The sequence below is a fragment of the Megalopta genalis genome, chromosome 14 (genome assembly GCF_051020955.1).
Source record: "Megalopta genalis isolate 19385.01 chromosome 14, iyMegGena1_principal, whole genome shotgun sequence".
Lineage (NCBI taxonomy): Eukaryota > Metazoa > Arthropoda > Insecta > Hymenoptera > Halictidae > Megalopta > Megalopta genalis.
In genome coordinates this window covers 10,208,735-10,227,699 of record NC_135026.1, presented here as the reverse complement: position 1 = coordinate 10,227,699, position 18,965 = coordinate 10,208,735, and the positions used below count along the sequence as shown (strand labels likewise).

Below are 18,965 nucleotides of genomic sequence, written 5' to 3'. Positions count from 1 at the left end.
ATAATAATAGGTAAATAATAAATAAAATAGTAAAATAGTAAATTGATAAAATAGTAAAACGATAAAATGGTAAAACAGTAAAATTGAAAAATGGTAAAATGGTAAAATGGTAAATTGGTAAAATGGGAAAACGGTAAAATGGTGAAATGAAAAAATGATAAAATTGTAAATTAAGGAAATAGTAAATAAAATATAGAAAGTGAAACATTGCCCTGATTTAGAAATATTAACTACTAAACAATTACCTTAAACCAACTGATACTCGGTTTAGGCATACCATCTGCGAAACAGTGAATATCTAGTCTCTGGCTACCTCGTGTACCAACATCAATGATTATCTCGCCTTTCTTCAAATTGGTATCGATAATAATAGGTGCCCATGCAACTAAAACGAAAAGAATACTAATCAACATTTATTTAATACATCATTTAATGTTTTCAGAAATTTCTATTTCCAATTACCCTTCACTTCCAAGCGATATCCAGTAGACCGAGTCAAATAACCCGTGGACTTCACTCTACAGATATACAGCTGTGAGTCCTCCATTTTCACGTTGTGTATCTTCAAAATTGATCTATACGCGAATTGCGTGGTCCCTCGGTCGATTGAGACTCTATCTAGAAGTTTAAACATATTATTTCCGATGCCTTCAATTTCTCATTGAACTTTATTGGTTTTAAAAATGAATTGCGTCCTTAGCGCGTGCATATCGAAAATGGAATTACCAGATTGTATAATTGGACCATTTTCGCTGCTCCAAACAAAGTTGTCAAAATAATTGCGAATCGAAGCGGCGCAGATCAACTCCCATTCGTCACCCTCTGCCACTGGGTCCATCGTACGAATGATACCGAATTCCCCGACTTCATCTAAAATATTTTGAAACATATTCTGACATCTAAGCAACACGTGGTCGTAGGAAAATGTCCATCAGGTAGAAATTACGCGAACTATCCAATAGCATACTTAATGAGCACTCTACGAGACATATTATAACAAAGTGAAGTATTTAAGCAAAAACTTATTTCGTCCCTTAATACTTTTATGACATTCTTGGATGAAAAAAATTATGGTATTAAAATTATTATTAATTATTATTATTATTATTATTATTGTTATCATTATAATTATTATTAATATTAAAATTATGGTATTTCCGGGAAATTAGAGGTTCCCGAGTTCATTCGAAGCAACTGTTTCCTTTACAAAAATTTTCTCCGAGGCATCGTTAACGAATTATTAACGAAAGACACTGACTAATGAGAAGCGAGCTCGGCTGGAGCAAGGCGGGCTAGCCAACGAGCGCGCGAAGCCTAGATCCGCTCAATGGCTCGCCTCTTATTGGTCATTGTTTTTCGTTAATAACTCGTAAACGAAGCCGCGGATTGCATTTCCGCTAAGGAAAAAGTTACTTCAAATCGCCTCAGGAAGCCCCCATTTCCCGGTAATACCATAATTTTGAGACACCCTGTCTGATTTCAACTCGTCGACGTCGATGTAAAAATCCTCCATATCGAATGCTGCGAAAAAATAATGTCTAACCGCGGAAACCATCTTGCATGTGACGTAGTATATGGAATTCGTCAGAACACTAGTTCATACGAAAACGCATCCACTATAATCACAGACTTGAAATGTTCACGAGCCAAGAATTACGCGAACTTTGGTACAGCACAGGTAATGAGCATTCAACGAGACAAATTATGGTAAACTTAAGTATTTCAGCAAAAACCGTTTTTTGTCCCTTAATACTTTTATAATATTGTTGAATCAAAACCGCAGTCTAGTTATAATTCAAAAGCATTCTGGCTCGGTGATCGTGAAGAGTGAAACTGGTCCCGTTCTTACCGGAAACAGACACGTTCTCGGTCACATTTCCGCAGCCAACAATGTTGCACGCCCTGCAAGTAAGCTCGCCAGACATTTCAATCGTCGTCCATACTGTGGAGAGCAGATCGGTCACGGTTCCGTTTTCCTTGGAGTTCTGTGCGAATGTCATATGATTTATTAGGGGGACCGGAAAGTTATGTCGTTTGTTTACATTAAATTCAAACAGATAAATATGCGCAGAAACGACATTACTTTCCGGTCCCCCTAATATTTAATTGGTCGCAATCGATGATACGAGTTTACATGGATTTCAATTAATATTAGTTAATTGATATAGATATAGATGTTTCATTTTTTTAGTTGAAACTTGTTGAAATCATGAATTTACGTTCGTGGAAAATGACTTTATTTAACCGTACATTAAAATGAAAAGATTGTAAAGTGTAAGTAGGATCAGTCACGATTCGTTCGCGGTAGATTTGGTGTTAAAACATTGCGTACCGTTAGGTACTTCAGGGTACCATCGTCGCAAGAAGGATAATTAAGACACTTGCGATAACTCCAGGTGATATTCGGCTTCGGGAACGCTCGCACATAGCATTCCACCTTTATCACCTGATTAGGGAAGTAGTATGAGCTCGATTTGCTCATGTACACTTTTGGTTCAGCTAGAAAATTCATCTTCGATTAGATCAGATTTCGGAATCAGAAAATTCATCTTCGAGGACACAATCATAGAATCGACACACTCTATCCGATTAATATTTGTAACGTTTCGTTTCTAAACAACGAAAATAACGTACCTAATACGTCCAACGTAAAGTTCAGTGATTCGTTTTTATATTGATTCTTAGCCTGGATAGAATATATCCCTATGTCATTCAGATCCAACCGTCTGATTCTCAGCATCTGTTTGCCATACGTAACATCAATGGAAAATTTAGATTCCTCAGGTGTCGACGAACTCGTTGTAATTTCGTCGCCATGTGTATTCGTCCTACAAAATGAAACGTCGGATATCGAGACATTGAAAAATCATTAATGGACTGGAAAATCTTTGTGCAAAGTGATCATCTTCAGTTTCCATTGGGGAAAAAGCGGGGATTGCAGAGAAATGATGTAATCGAAGGGACAACCGAGCCGTTTATTTTGAAAGTGGCATAAGTCACTTTTTCAAAAAAATCGAGTGAATGGTAACACTAATTACAATTGAACGGTATCTTTTCAGTTTAAAAAAATTTGCAATCAATAAGTTGAGAACTATTGAGATTTGTTCGAGAGAAGTTTTGCTAATTAACGGTATAACAAACATGTTTATTTTGAAAGTGGCGTAAATCGCTGTACTCAGGAAATTAATTGCGGGGCTTAGTGTAAAAGAAATAGAAACGTGTGATAAGTGTGTGTGAAGTATTGTTTTGAATTATTTTCAGTATCTTTAAAAAAGTTGTGATCACTGGACTTATTTTTATAAGTGCGAAAGAATAGTGCAGTTTTGTAAATTATATTATAGTGATACGGCGGCTACCTCCAGACCCGCCAGCAGATGGCTATAAAATGTTTTATAAACTAACTTTAGATGAAAAAGATGAATTTCTAACTTTGGATTTGTCACCAAAAAAAGGAAGACCTAGGCGTTATTCACAAATAGAAATGGATCCGTTATACGCTGGATCTCGTCCTGTTTCTTCAGCAAAATACAAAGACACGATGGACTTGCTTAATTATATACCCCCAATATACCACAGTTATTTAAAAAATTTGAAACAAAACACGATTTCCGAGGACTTAATCACTCCTATCGATGACGAAAATGAAATTGAACCGATGTATTTTCATATAAATTACTTATACTTATGTTTCAAAATGTACTAATTATTTTTGTATTTTATGAATATTAAAATAAAAAATACTTGAATCAAACCTTTATATTAAATACGTTCATGGTATAAATTATTATTATATATGTAATTTATTCAACAATTTTAGTAAATCACTGTCCTTTCAAAACATCACTTCAGTAAAATACGTCGGACAAAATTAATATATGTCAGTCATTTTTCTAAACTATTTATTTTGAAAGTGGCTTAAGTCACTTTACCGTAATGAAAAGTGGTGATTTTTTAATGTTTATACGAAATTATTTATACTGAGAAAAACATCAGTATCCTGAGATAACAAATACAAGTAAATCTTCTCGAATGTTAGCATCCATATTTTTCAACTTGTTAAAACGCAAACCCTTAAATATATCGACTTAAAAACAAAGTGACTTATGCCACTTTCAAAATAAACGGCTCAACTATTGCGAGTTGTAACGTAAATCGTTGTTCTCACTTCCACGCGGTTCTCTAGAAATATAATGAGATGATTTTTAAGCAGTTCCGACATACCATTTTAGTTCAGGCGAAGGATAAGCATCTATGGCAACAACCCACTCCACTTCATCACCGATATGACGTTTATAGTATCTGTTTGGATCCCGAGTTGTTAGCTTGATGAATGGATCGATCGTCTCTAAACACTCGTAAAGCAGAAATTGTGGAGAACGATGCTTGTCTTATGCACGATACATACAATACCCGTCTATAAACGTTTAACAATAATTCCAATTGAATTGTATAAAATGAAAACGCGCCATCCTCTCGTGTCTTTATATTGTATATGTATAGAGGGTGTCCAAACATTTTTGTACAAGCGAGAAATGAGAGGTTCCCGAGGTCGTTTGGAGTAACATTTTTCTTAGCGAAAATGCAATCCGCGGCTTTGTTTGCGAGTTATTAACGAAAAACTGTGACCAATGAGAGGCGAGATTAGGCCGACCCAATCAGCGTAACTCTCATTTCTCGTTTGTACAACAATTTTGGAACAACCTGAACAGTGGCGGACATGTATTTAAGACCACTTGAAAAACGATATAACTTTTGTAAAGCTGGACTAAACAAATTGATTCATTTTACATTGTCTACTGGACAATGGTTTTAATACTTTTTTTAAATTTTGCTATTATTTGGAATAACAGAAAAAGACAATAAATTGATGCTTGCAACTTTTTAACTGACGAAAATTTACAAAATGCATTTTGTAGATCGCAGTAGGGATGAGGAGCTGTGACAGGAGCTGCGAGCAATTAAAGATCGCAAATATCGCAGTTTTATCCCAAATTTGGATACCTTCGACCATTAAGTGCGAGAAATCTGCAGTTTTTACGATCTTTTGATGCTTGTCATTTGACTTTGCGTTAATCAATTTCGATGAAATTTTCAGCACCCATATAACTTATCGGGATCTACGAAGTGCACTTATTAAATTTTCGTTTCCTGCTCAGATAAAAGGAGATGAAAAGCATGAGCTTTTTGTTTTCTCTTTGCCATTCCAAGTAATAGCAGGTTATACACCAAGTTATATCTTTTCAATATTTATATATATAGTTATATCTTTTTCATCTATTTGACCTCAGTAACGTTTAGTCTAAGTTTGGTCTCAACCTTCTTGGACACCCTGTACATGTCCGCTACTGTATACACAAGTTCAAACACCAGATAATGTTATCTAGATTTTGCGGCACCGATACTGTTCATAAGAGGTCACAGACGAAATACAATAATTCCACCCAGAACTGCCAAATCTCGGATTGCTGTGAATTTCCCCCTGCTAGTTCTACGTCTATGTAATTTATTGCCACGTCGATGCTAAGGGTCGACGGATTCGGTCAAGCGTCGAATCGTGTCACGTGGCCTCCGAATGGTGACATGTGGTCTCCAAATTGCTTTCGAATCGTGTCACGTGGCCTCCGAATCGTGGCAAAAAATTAGAAATAAAGAAGTTAAGTCATCCTTTTTATTCCAACATTGCTATGCGTTCATATTAATGTAAACCGGCATTCTGGCCGCTGCCTTTTCTCGCCGACAGCCTCGAATTTCTACATATAAAAACGAGCCGCGAGGCTCGAAGAATCGTATCCCCTCTCCCCAAATTGTCCATCTTAATAAGTCCGTGGCATCGCACAAGCGGCATTATGTCGCGCGATACCCCGTCTGTGACGTTTTATGAACAGTATCAGCATCGTGACATAGCACGTCAGAGGGAGCGAAGCGGTTATTATCGTGGTAATGTTTCACGTGGAAACGTTTATGATCCTACATACCATGGATCTGGACATACGTTTGGGAATATCTCTCATATATCCCGTCCTTCACTCTGCACACGTAAATACCTTCGTCCATGTAGGTCACACCTGTGATCTCCAAAAAGGCCATAATCTCAGTGATACCATCTCGAATAGTCCGTCTATGCTCCCAGGTAGTGACCGCGGTGTCGCTCTGAAAATATCAAATTACTCTGTCGAATTCAACTCGGTCGGGTGTGGATGGCGCAATGAAACTTGTATGCGAAGGTGGATACCAGTTGCTTCGGAATCCAAGATCCATCGTAGTGTTCTTGGTCCCTCCGAATAGTTATGGTACATCTCAAGTATAAAGTTTCGTCCATTATTACGTGCACCAAAGTATTATTCACAATTCTTGGCTCGGGCATTCTATTCTCCTCTAAATGAACAAAGTCGTAGGTTGTTAACAGCCTGTGAACCTTCGCGGAAAACGAACGTTTCCCAGATTTGTCGTTAGAAAAGCGTACAGTAATTTCTCCCGGAAATGCCAAATTTCGGGTTGCTGTGAATTTCTCTATATTCGGTCAAGCGTGCGATGCGGCACGCGATGCGAATTCCCGGAAAACAATACAAAATTGTTTGTTTAGAACAAGGGATAGTAATTTCTCCCTAATTCGCGCTCAGATTGCGCACAAGAGTGGACAATTTGGAAATAGGAGACACGATTATTCAAGCCTTGAAGCTTGTTTTTATAGTTACCGATTCTCAACAACTGTAAAAACGAGATGCATGGCTCGTATCGCCTCCTTCCATAAATTGTCCATTTATGTGCGCAATCTGAGCGCGAATTAGAGAGAAACTACCGTATTCATATAAATATAGGACACCATATTGGCCGCTGTCTTATTTCTCTGACTGCCCCGAGCTTTTATAAAAATGAGCCGCGAGGGCCGAAGATCGCGACTTAGTACCCTCAGATCTGCCGGTTTCAGTTCCGACCTCCGAACATTTCTGGAAGAAGTTACTGTACTTCATTTATTCAGTAGCCTCCGTTAATATATCAATTCCTGCTATTTCAATTTCCTTGTTAGATGAATAATGCTATTTTCTTTCTCTGTTAATTTTATTGGGTTGGCAACCAAGTAATTGCCGATTTGTTCAATGAAATAAAAATTTCTTTTTTACTTGGAACGAAGTTTAATCTGTAATGTATTTTCCATTTTGTTCGACGACCTTTTGCCATCTCTCTGACAACTTGAAAATTCCACGCTCGTAGAAAGTCTGATCCTTTTCGGCCGAAAACTGAGTTAAGTGAGATTTTACAGCGTCATCATCGTTAAAAGTTTTACCACGAACGGAGTTGTCCAGGGATCGAAATAAGTGGTGATCCGATGGCGCGAGATCAGAGCTATATGGTGGGTGTAACATCAATTCCCAACCAATATCCATCAATTTTTGCCGAGTGGACAAAGACGTGTGCGGCCTAGCATTGTCCTGCTGGAAAATGACACCTTTACGATCGACCAATTCTGGTCGCTTTTCCTTGACCGCTGCATTCAATTTGTCCAGTTGCTAACATTCACGGATAATAAAAAATAACATAATAATAATAATAATAATTTTATAATATAACATTTACGGACATCATAAAAATGGGAGTGAGAGACATCTATAACTGAAATCGGCAATTACTTAGTTGCCAACCCAATACTAAGATCGAAATGACAAAACGATTGTTAAATAAGAGTAAAAGTGCGTTTGCCGCGTGAAAATATTCCGAGAAAGGTTTCGTAAAAATAGTGCGTGGAAATGATCGTCGTTCAATAAGTATACTCACCCTGGAAATGTATCACATAAGAGACCATTTGAGCAGGAACCATGTAGCATATGTACTCCCCGAATTTATCGTCCTCGAAATTGTGCAGAATAATTCCCAGTTTTGGATCGAAAGTATACCGTGGGATCACGTAATCGTTACCATACTGCACAATGTATTTTATCAAATGACTTCTCGCACATTAACTGTACACTTTATCTTTCCACATGATTAGAAACAAATCAATGCCAACCTATTTCTTCGCGCATATTTGATATCGTTCTTGCAAACTTGTCAAATATTCCACGTAGAATAGTGGTGGCGGTTACTATGGGGTGACCACCTGCAGTGCCTTTACTTTGTTTTCGGGCATAATTACCTTTCAAATTTATCGAATAAGACATTTGTAAATATCTGTATTCAAAAATGAACAAAAGAAGTTAATAAAAATATTTAATATATCTCTTGCTCGATAATTACAGAGTTACTTGAGCCCCAAACAAATCAAAGACACAGCAATTGGTCACTTCACAATATCCTGTTCCTACTCAAAATCTACAACAAATATTTCGCAAACTGAAGAAATATTTTTTGTATATGATTTCAGATAACCGTGGACCGAGTGAAAACTGCCCATCGCGAAGTATGTTTCTTTTTTTTTTTAAGTAGAACTGCCATAATTTACACATGTCTGCATATTTTTAAGTAAAAAAGAAAAGAATACAATTAGTAATAAAAAGCCCGGTCTTTGAAATAAAGGAACATCGGCTGAGAAAGGTTTTAAAAATTTTGAGAAAAGAATTCCCGTAAAAAACACCATTTTTTCTGACTCCTAACTGAGCAATGACCGCGTAATTTGATGGAAAAGTTTCGTAGCTTCAACGTTACGCTGCTTCATGAAGTTCATACTACAAATTCTTTTTAGCAATCAAATACGTACTCCGCGGTACTTTGCAAGCTTGACCTCCGCTGTTGGCGACGTTGGTCTACACGGTATGACAATGTTTTCGCGTACAGTTGTTAATAAAACGTGTGAAGATGCATGTTCCACAAATTGAGTAGTTTCAGCTGAAACATAATATATACTCTTATATTATATTTTTATATGTATTATATATATATATATATATATATACAAAATAATAATATATATATAATAATTAAATTATATTTTAATATTTTATAATTATTTAATAATTATATATATAAATAATATTATATATATATAATATATATATATATATATATTATTATATATATTATTATATATATAATCTTAAATCGCAGCACCCTGATCACTGAAAAAATCCACCGAACTGCAGTAATTACAATTAGTACTTTGGAAAGTCTCCGTAGCTCGACTGTGATATTCGGTGCAATTTATGCATGAACTTTTACAGTTTAACAGACATCTGAAGTACACTTACATTCAACATAGACGTAAACCAAGCTGATTTCAGGGTCGGAATAATTGTGTCTGGTGGTCAGGATAGGATGATACGAGCAACCGTACCAACCGGTGTCCCCGAAGGCTGTATTCGGTCGATGAAAGTCGTACCAGTAGGTGCCATATTCGTCTTGGATTTTGTTTATTTCGTAGTATGATGTGTAATAAATGATTGTATAAGACTGTTTGATAAGCATACGTTACTAAAATGTTACCCTGCGATATTATATTACGTTATTGCTTCTTTACTTACATCGCATGGTAGATCAGTGGGATACGTGAAGAAAATGCCTGAGTTGCCGGAGCATTGTAGCCGCAGAGGATCGCCTTCTTTTATGATAATCTGGTCAGTTGTCGATGATATATTCGGTTTCATAGCTGCCGTGTCTGGGAAGAATAGAAAGAAACATATTTGGTCAACAACAAAACGTAATCAATTGGCACGGTGCATCTAGTAAATGTAATAAATAAATACGACCCGATTGAGACGATGATTGTTTATAGACGCGTTTGCTTAGTTCAATGCAAACCTATAGATCGAAGATGAATATTACGTTCGCACAGTTATCAACCTGAACTGTAAGTTCAAATGTTACCGTAACAATGTCGTATTATACCGTGGATAATCAGTATGTAGATTCGCGTAGCTTATAACGCGGCCAAAAAATAAATATTTGCAATCAATAGATACAAGAGATATAACATCGTATGATGTTGCTCAACGATACGGTTGATGTTGCTGTTTTGTCCGTACGTTCGGTTAGTCGCCTAACGTACATGCGCGACCGAACTATTGTACGCTCGATTCGCGCTTCCTACGGCAAATTAATGACGTGGAAGGGTCTCTAGTGGTCTTAGAGAACTTTATTTTTTGTGTTGTACTCTCTGCGAGCGCTGGTGGAAGAATGCTCTTCCAACGCTGGAAAGTCGTGGAAGAGCACCCGTGGATGGAGGTAGATTGTTTATTATTGGTCAAGGCACGAATCGCCCCTTGGAGGGGGGTGTCTGCCTTGACCCTTGTTGGGGCCTGAGAGGGTTTCCCCGATGGTGGGACCTTTTTATGGCCCTTGTCTCTGGACGCAACAGTTGCAATTTACTGGACGTCCCGCATCCGGGATAGGTCCTTAAGTGTCGTTATAAATCCCTGGAAGTGATTCCCGTTTATCAGAAACAGGTGCAAAATGAAAAGTAGTCTGCTACTTTTGGTAAAAAAGAACTGTTTTTATTTCACGGCAGATGAGGAAGTTCATTGTTGAACGTATCCTTCGCAGTGTCTGACTTTCGAACCGCGAACATAAAAACTGGTGTCGTCCCGTATCTCTGGGCTTGTTATAATTATGCCTCATAAACCTAGCCATCAGATAAAAAGTTGAATGTTGGAGATAAGTCGGCGAAAGTTGAGGAAGAACGTGTGGTCTCATCGAGATATGGGAATGCAATAGAAATGACATTCAATTTGCCACATCGTTCATTAGACAAACGCAGATATGTGCAGCGTGGCACACACGTTACCAAAAAAAAAAACTTGGAACTATCACATTCGAATGTTCTGATTCAATCATACAAAATCTCAATCTTTCTCGTCTGAAATGAAATCCGAATCGATCCTCGCCGAACGCTTCGTGGACCACGGGTGACGAATACGGTCGCAATTAAATTCTCTCTAATTGACGCTCGGATTGTGCGCAAAAATGGACAATTCGGGAAGAGTAGATACGATTATTCTTATAATTGTTTACGATTGGCGACTATAAAAACGAGCCAATAATGGTATCTTGTATAATGGTTTGAATGATGGTATCTTCTTTTCTCAAATTGTCCATTTTTATGTTTAACGTTTTGAAAATGATTATTTATTCATGATCGTATTAAATGATAACTGTGTACATGATATACTTGTAATTCGAACAAATTCGAAATAAAATGAATATTTTTGTTCATTATTTCTCCTTTATTATTTCTCCATTTTTATGTAGAATCTGTGCGTCAAGTAGAGAGAATTTACGTCCGTACAAGTATGAGAAAAATAAATAGATGAGGTTCGACCGAGACGATAATTGTTTGCACACACGTTTACTTAATTCGATCCAAACCTATAGATTGAAATGAACAGTGTGTTTAAACAGTTATTAACGATAGCAGTAAGCTTAAATATTATTCGAACAATATCATCATACTGTGGCTGGCCGCTGTTCAGATCCATGTAGCTAATAATACTCTCAAAATATAAATATTTACAACCGAACATACATAAGAAACGAATGATAAATCAACGCGAAGAGATAAATCATCGTAACATGTTATCCACGCAACGATACCGATGATGATGCATTTGGCCGGACGTCCCGCGTCCGGGATAGGTCCTTAAGTGTCCTCATTGATGCCTGGAAATGATTCGCGTTATTTTCGCGTTATACTGTACGAGAAGGAGTTTCATGTAATGGTAACAGATAATTTCGAAATTATCGTAGCCATTAACGAAACTAGGAATTATAATGTAATGTTGTCTGTGGATCTGGATAAAATAGAAAATGCTGTTTCATTATCGCAGCGACAGTGTCACTTCTGGAGTGAATAAGGCTGGAATGAATTCGAAACCCTGGAAAGGGCCGTTATTGTTAAATAGAGGTGCCTGTGGAACACAGAAGGTTATTGTTGCTTCTATGGTTCGATCGCAGCCCGTAATTCTCGAGATATTATCTTGAAGACAGAGTGAACGCTGATACGACAATGTGGTGCAATATCGTTGAACGCTAATATTTCTTTTTGCGGGGTAAGAACAGAGGAATAAGGGGAAATAAGGGGAAGGAAGCATTGATGAAACGGTTAAGAGAATTCTAGCGGGAGAGAAATTTATAATATATTTAGAAGAGAAAAGAAATAGCGGAAGGGATGCTGGGGTGCTGAAGAGGGAAGAGCGGGTGGGGGGATGAAGGTAGTAAAAATGATGAGTGTAGGAGAAAAGGAGAACAGTGAGAGTAAAATAACGAAAGAATCAAAGAACAAACGGACTAGGAGGGTGGAGAATGAATGAGGAAGTGTGAACGAGGGAGGAGATGTAAAGACAAAAGAGAAAGCGGCGGAACGTAGAGTGAACGTAGAGTGAATGAAAAGATATAGGAAAAGGAGAAGGAGGAGGGTAAATGTTAAGGAGTGGAAGGTAAAGGAATATATTAAAGGAATATATATTGGTAGATGAAGAGAGTTAAGGAGACGAAGCGGGGGCATAAAGAGGCAAGGAAAGGGAAATAAAAAGCAGAGATAGAACGAGAGAAAGAGTGAACAGGAGTATCTAAGCGTTAGTTGTAAGAAGTAGATGTAAGTGATAGGTTTAAGTGGTAATTTTAAGTTTAATTTTAAGCATTAATAAACCAGTAAGGGATCATTAATAAACATTACTACACTATTTCTTTTGTCCTGATGCGAGCAGCAATTCCTGAGCTAGAGATAATTCTCGGATTCTCATTCCTAATCCTTCGCTTCTGCTTTAACCAGGGATTGAAATCGGTTTTGGCTGAAACTGGTATGGAGAACCGAAACAGTTCCATAACTATTAAGATAATCGGTAATTATAAAATCGAGCCGCAAGGCTCGACTAATCATATCTCCTCTTCCCGTATTGTCCATTTCTGCGTACAATCCGAGCGCCGATTAGGGAGAATTTACTTAGAATTTAATAAACTGACTTCATTTCACGGCAAGCTCATTGCTGAACGAATCTTTAGTAGCGGCTGACTTAGCAACCCTGTATTATAATGTCGCCTCTGGACTTATGATTCGACCCCGCAGATCATCGAGCTTCGAGATGAAGAATCAAGGCATTGCATACTTTCCTATGTTTATTTGTTTACAGATCATCTACTGAATTACTCGTTCTAAGATCAGAGAAAATATTCAAGTCGGTTCGTGAAATTTCAAGGGAGTCGCACCATTTTAAATTGACAAATTTTGTTTAATTCACAATTCGAGTGAATCGGGCATTCACACATGCACATACATATGCAATATTTACAGGAAATCGTATCATCGTATGAGGAAGCTGCGGTAAGAAGCGGCCCGCTGGGAAAGGTTGGGGGAAGAACGTGTGGTCTCATCGAGATCATCTAGAATCCACAGAAATGCATTTAATTTTTTCTAATTAAATAAATTCAATCTTTTCGCACTGTTGTTTAGACGAACACGGATGCGCAACGTCGCGCACATACGAGCCGTTTATTTTGAAAGTGGCATAAGTCACTTTGTTTTTATGTCGATATGTTTAAGGGTTTGCGTTTTAACACGTTTCAAAATATGGATGCTAACTTTCGAGAAGATTTAACTTGTATTCGTTATCTCGGGATACTGATATATTTTTCTCAGTATAAATAATTTCGTATAAACATTAAAAAATCACCACTTTTCATTACGGTAAAGTGACTTATGCCACTTTCAAAGTAAACGGCTCATATGTTACCGAAAACTTGGAAATATCATTCGAGCATTCTTATTCGACCGTGCAAAAAAAGTCACGATCTTCCTCGTTCGAAATAAAATCTGTGTCACGTCGTCTCTGCAATACTTACAGCGTTAAAAAATAGGACGAACGTGCGCATAAATCACGCAGTGAGATTAGTAACGGAGTAATCAAGCGAAACTTAAAAATAAACGGCTGCTTTTCAGGGGATTAAGAAGTCGGAACACGGAAGAATGAGATACGGAATAGCAGATCCATAGATCCGGGAATCAGGATTACTATGATAGAATCTCAATGGAGATCGTCGTCTCGGTCATCTAACAAACTTAGGGTAAATGTAGGTATTACTGCGGACGCCGCAAATACCGCGGTATTTTATAAAAGTAATCAAATGTAACATTTTATGGTGCGCAATCTTCTAAAAATGAGTCTCATAATTTTGTATATGCTTAATATCGGTAATTTATGACATAGAAGTAACAGCAATCGTAGATTTAATTCATTTATCGACTTTTGACGTTCGGAAGCCTATGAAAACGTCGAGTATTATGAAATACTCGTAATGGCGGTTGAGAACGCTGATTCGAAAGGCATCTATATTTTAGTAATTTATAATGAACTATTTATTTTAGCGTTTTTTATTTTTAGATAAATTAGCCCTCTGCACTCGGAACAGATTTTGTAAACATTGAGATTTCGTCGTACAGAGAGTCGAATTGAAAGAAAAATTGTACAGGAACTGACAAACGAAACGATTTTGTGTATTTCATTATGCACTCTACGCGATACAGTACGAGGGAAAATAATAATTAAAAAGCGATGCCACACTTTGACACGAACGCATTGCGTCGCCGTATCGGCGACATCCGAGTGCAAAGGGTTAATCATTACTTCGATAAAAAATCGACATACCCTATCACTATCATCTATCCTCAAATATTATTTCCTAACACGTGCTTTACTGAACTGCGTACCTTTACCTATACAGTACATTTCTCGATGGGCCAATGTGAACACGCTCGATCCGTAGAGTACCTAATTTGTGAAGTGCTGCAATGAGAATATTATGATCCTAAGAATTGTAGCTGTGCGTGTACATTTAAAAGAAAATGGATTATGTTAACCTTGACACGTGGTATGTAATCGGAACGTCCGCAGTATTTGGTTCGCAGTAATAGATACAAAACCGCAGTAATATATGCGCACGTATGCTTTCTTTGCATTATGCTTTTTAATCAAATTTGTGCTTTCGGAGATCAAATATTCTGAGAAAAGTAAATATTCAAATTGTCAATTTATTGGCATGGAAGATCTTATTTTCTCTGTCAAAGCTCGCCTTCGTTGAGATACCGCAGTAATACCTACACTTGCCTTAATCAACGAAGTGGTATTTCGAGTTACAGTAAGTTCTCCCTATTTGAGCCTCAGCTTGGAAACAAAAATGGACAATTTGGGAACGAGTGGTACGATTGTTCGAGCCTTGCGGCTCGTTTTTATAGTTTTCAATTGTTAACAGTTACAAAAACGAGGTGCAAAGTTTAAACAATCATATTTCCTCTTCCCAAATTCTCCATTTTTGTGCACAATCTAAGCGTCAATTAGGGAGACTTCACGGTATATGGCTCCCGCTCTCGGTAATGACAGTAAATTCTCTCTAATTCGCGCACAGATTGTGCACGAAAATGGACAATTTGGGAAGAAGATACACGATCATTATGGTTGTTGACAACCGTTAACTATGAAAACGTGAATTTACTGTACTTGCTCGCAACGTTGCTGGCTGAACGCTTCGTGGGCCACGGATAAAGTTGCAATTACCTCTGTACAGGTATGAAAGAAGACCGACTGCAAAGAGGAATCCTTGACGAGGGCACTGCATTTTCTCGCGTATTTTCCTCTTCCTGTGTTGCTCCTGCTTCTCTATCACTGAGCTTGAACTCTATAAATTTGACAAGGTACCACCGGTCCACTCGGCTTCTGGAAAGCACGTCACTCATCGGCAAGGATTACGGACGTAATGTGCTGTCCTAGCCGAATGAACGAATTATAGTAACCTTTCTAGGATCTGACCACTGCCCGGCAATCCTCCGACCACGACTTATCGACGACGACGTAGTCTTAATCATCCGCCCGATGGTGACCGCAATTACTGCTGTCAGTGCAATCCACTGAGGCTTGACCCATAGTGGTATCATTTCGTAAATGTCGGCCTGAATTCATAACTTTGTCCGATTTCGATGAAAGTCGGCAGTCTTATGGTTCTCAGGTTGCTGATCATGTGTATATATGTTATAAAAAATGCGATATTGAAAATAGAAAATCAGACGCCACCCTGACGTGATCACTGCTCCTTCATTCATCTGCCGTGAAAACCGATAATTCTCGAATATTTAACTATAATTATGTAATTAGAACATAACATTTGATATGACAATCTTAATTCCTACGTCTTCTGAACGCTGTTACTTTCTGCGACGAAGGGAGGTGGTTTACATTGAGTTCGCATTTACAAGTTGGCCCGTCCTTGTTTCCGATAAATCGCGCATGGTCGCGAAACGGTGAGTCGACTAATGATTCTTTACTATTCCTCGCCCGGACAATCGTCCGTACAAGAACGAAACATTTCGTCCTACCGTTTTTTTTTTTTTTGGACGCTTCTCACGCTAGAGTAAGTGTGGGTATTACAGTAACTTCTCCCTAATTCGCGCTTAGATTGCACACGAAGCTGGACAATCTAGGAAGACGAGATACGATTATTCGAGCCTTGAGGCTCGTTTTTATAGTTACCGATTGTTAACAACTATAAAAACGAACCGCAAGGCTCGAATAATCGTATCTCCTCTTCCCAAATTGTCCATTTGTGTACAATCTGAGCGTCAATTACGGAGAATTTACACAATTTTGTCCAACGATATTGAAAATGCAGTTTCGAGAAAAACGCGTTTCAAGTTTCATGTTATGTTTATTCTTATGAAAAAAATGATAGTGTTGCAATTGCGAAAGATTTGTTGTAGATTTAAATAGAGTAGCGGAGCAGGATATTGTGAAGTGACCAATTGCTGTGTCTGATTTGTTTGGGACTCAAGTAACTCTGAAATTATCGAGTAAGAGATATATTAAATATTTTTATTAACTTATTTTGTTCTTTTTTGAATATAGATATTTACAAACGTCTTATTCGATAAATATAAAAGATAATTATGCCCGAAGAAATATGCGTGAAGAAATAGGTTGGCATTGATTTGTTCTAATCATGTGGAAAGATAAATGTACAGTTAACGTGCGAGGAGTCATTTTTATGTTTAACGTTTTGATAATGATTCTTTATTCATGATCGTATTATCGCTATAATTTAAATGGTAACTGTATACATGATATACTTGTAATTCGAACAAATTCAAAATAAAATGAATATTTTTGTTCATTGCCTTTCTTTTATTATTTCTCCATTTAAAAATTAATAATCTTGCTTCTATATTCCTAAAACCATGTTTTTCGTACTTTTTAATTTTTGCTTCACAGTTTGGAGATTATTATCCACAGAAATATGTAAAAGAAAACAGCACATTGAAGTACTAAAAAAAATTCGAAGTAGCACGCCCCACACCTCAAAGTGGGTATCCCATTGGATCCCTCCATCGGTGTTGATTACGCATAGCTTCGGCTCTGTCGGATAGAGAGAAGCGAGCAGTGAAGCACATGGCGCCAAAACATCGTGTACATGTTGCCGATGAACATTTTCTCGGCCTACTCAAAATGTACATCGTTCCGACACTTCTATCGGGCCGTTTCTTCTTCAGAAATGTCTGCAGAATCCGATCCTGGGTAGAGTTTTCGTGCTGAACAAAGAACTTTTCGTAAAAATACAAAAATATTCCGATTCACTCGAAAGGATTCGTCGATTAATCTGATATATGGGAACGATGGTGCTATTATTGTCGTCAACTTCTCAATCACTTATCAGTAGATCAATGTCTTCGGAACAGTCTGATAGTGTGTCCATAAACAACTCATCGCTTGAATTGTCACTCATGTTTCTGGACATTTTTAGGGATATTTTTTCTATACTTCGTTTCACACCACTTGTTGAGAGTCGCAGCAAGGAGCTTAGCTTCTACACTAATATTTGCAAGTTGAGCGAAGTCTTATATATTCGAAAAAGTCGTGAGAGTGGGGTGTAGGTAGCATTTCGATTCCTAATGGGTGTGGTGTTGGTGTGCTGGTGTGTATTTTATTATATGTTGTACTCTATAGAAATAAGAAGCTCTATAGAGAAAGAAGCGTTCCTCGGGTCAAAGTGGTAGATCTACCCGATCGATCGGCTAAGTGTTCTAATAAAATAATTTTATGGCTGGTGGAGGCACCTTCGGAAATCCCGAACATAAAGAACCGTAATAATGGGCAATAATAGACTTGAAAAATTAGTGCATGTTATTATAATTACGTTGTACTCAGTACAACTTACGTTATCCTCAGGTCAAAATGGTAGATCTACCCGATCGGTCGGCTAAGTGTTAAATATAAGCTGTAGTCATAAAAATTGTAGTAGGAAGGAAATATATTATAGATATATGGAAACAGACCAGACGCGGGCAGATTCTTATCCGGGGAAACCGAATACCGAATTGTGTGGGCACTATCACACCGAGTTGTCCTCGACAACGTGTAACGTTGGTAACTTTATGTTCATCGAATAAGACGTGTTTTGTTAAAAACTAAGCCGGATAAAACGATAAAACTATATCTATTGTATCGAACGTATAAAATTTTATTAATGGAAAATAAATAAAAGAATTTAATATATGATAAATGTAAAGCCTATATATATGTATAATATAATACATGCATCATCTGCAATCAATTTGGGCGAGACAATGGAATGTGGTATAAATGGATCTCATGTGGTACGTTGAAATGTGCAGAACGTACCGGATGGGATTCTCCCGAGAAATATGAGCCCGATGACTGTGTATGGCACGCTGACTACGGATTACCGACAACGTGTCTACCATTGTCCACTGATGCGGGCAATAAGGGTCAAATCTATTATTTCTTATAACGTTAATTTCACCGCGTAGCTCATTATGGATATTATTAGTTTTATTTTTTACTTACAGTTAATTCCCTAAAGTGTATAAAAAGTTACTTCAAATAAATATGTTACCTCGTATTTCGATTGTATTTTAATTCTTGTTTAAGTGACCGCCATTAACCCATTCTCCCCTTATTCTAAATAATCGATGCGAAGTTTCTGTTTCTTTTCGTTCCAAATCTATGAGCAGCGTAATAAACAATTTTTTTATCAAAAATGAT

At 37.4% G+C, this 18,965-nt stretch overlaps 1 protein-coding gene across 4 annotated transcripts in view; it reads right to left on the bottom strand.

Moving 5' to 3' along the window:
* The window catches only part of LOC117225838 (vascular endothelial growth factor receptor 1), a 33,518-nt gene that overhangs the window by 7,935 nt on the left and 6,618 nt on the right, over window positions 1-18,965 (bottom strand). Inside the window, exons 1-14 of one of the 4 annotated variants that reach the window (XM_076526370.1) lie at window positions 17,260-17,388; window positions 9,453-9,586; window positions 9,180-9,381; window positions 8,693-8,820; window positions 7,774-7,918; window positions 6,233-6,375; window positions 5,976-6,150; window positions 4,222-4,345; window positions 2,635-2,828; window positions 2,333-2,499; window positions 1,850-1,985; window positions 727-870; window positions 463-618; window positions 246-385 (exon numbers count right to left, since the gene is read on the bottom strand). In XM_076526370.1, coding sequence (XP_076382485.1) covers window positions 246-385; window positions 463-618; window positions 727-870; window positions 1,850-1,985; window positions 2,333-2,499; window positions 2,635-2,828; window positions 4,222-4,345; window positions 5,976-6,150; window positions 6,233-6,375; window positions 7,774-7,918; window positions 8,693-8,820; window positions 9,180-9,381; window positions 9,453-9,575 — 1,977 coding nt within the window. In that variant the 5' untranslated portion in view covers window positions 9,576-9,586; window positions 17,260-17,388. Of the gene's footprint in view, window positions 1-245; window positions 386-462; window positions 619-726; window positions 871-1,849; window positions 1,986-2,332; window positions 2,500-2,634; window positions 2,829-4,221; window positions 4,346-5,975; window positions 6,151-6,232; window positions 6,376-7,773; window positions 7,919-8,692; window positions 8,821-9,179; window positions 9,382-9,452; window positions 9,587-15,470; window positions 15,844-17,259; window positions 17,389-18,965 lie in introns of those variants that run through there. The other 3 variants (XM_076526371.1, XM_076526368.1, XM_076526369.1) reach the window with 3 other exon arrangements.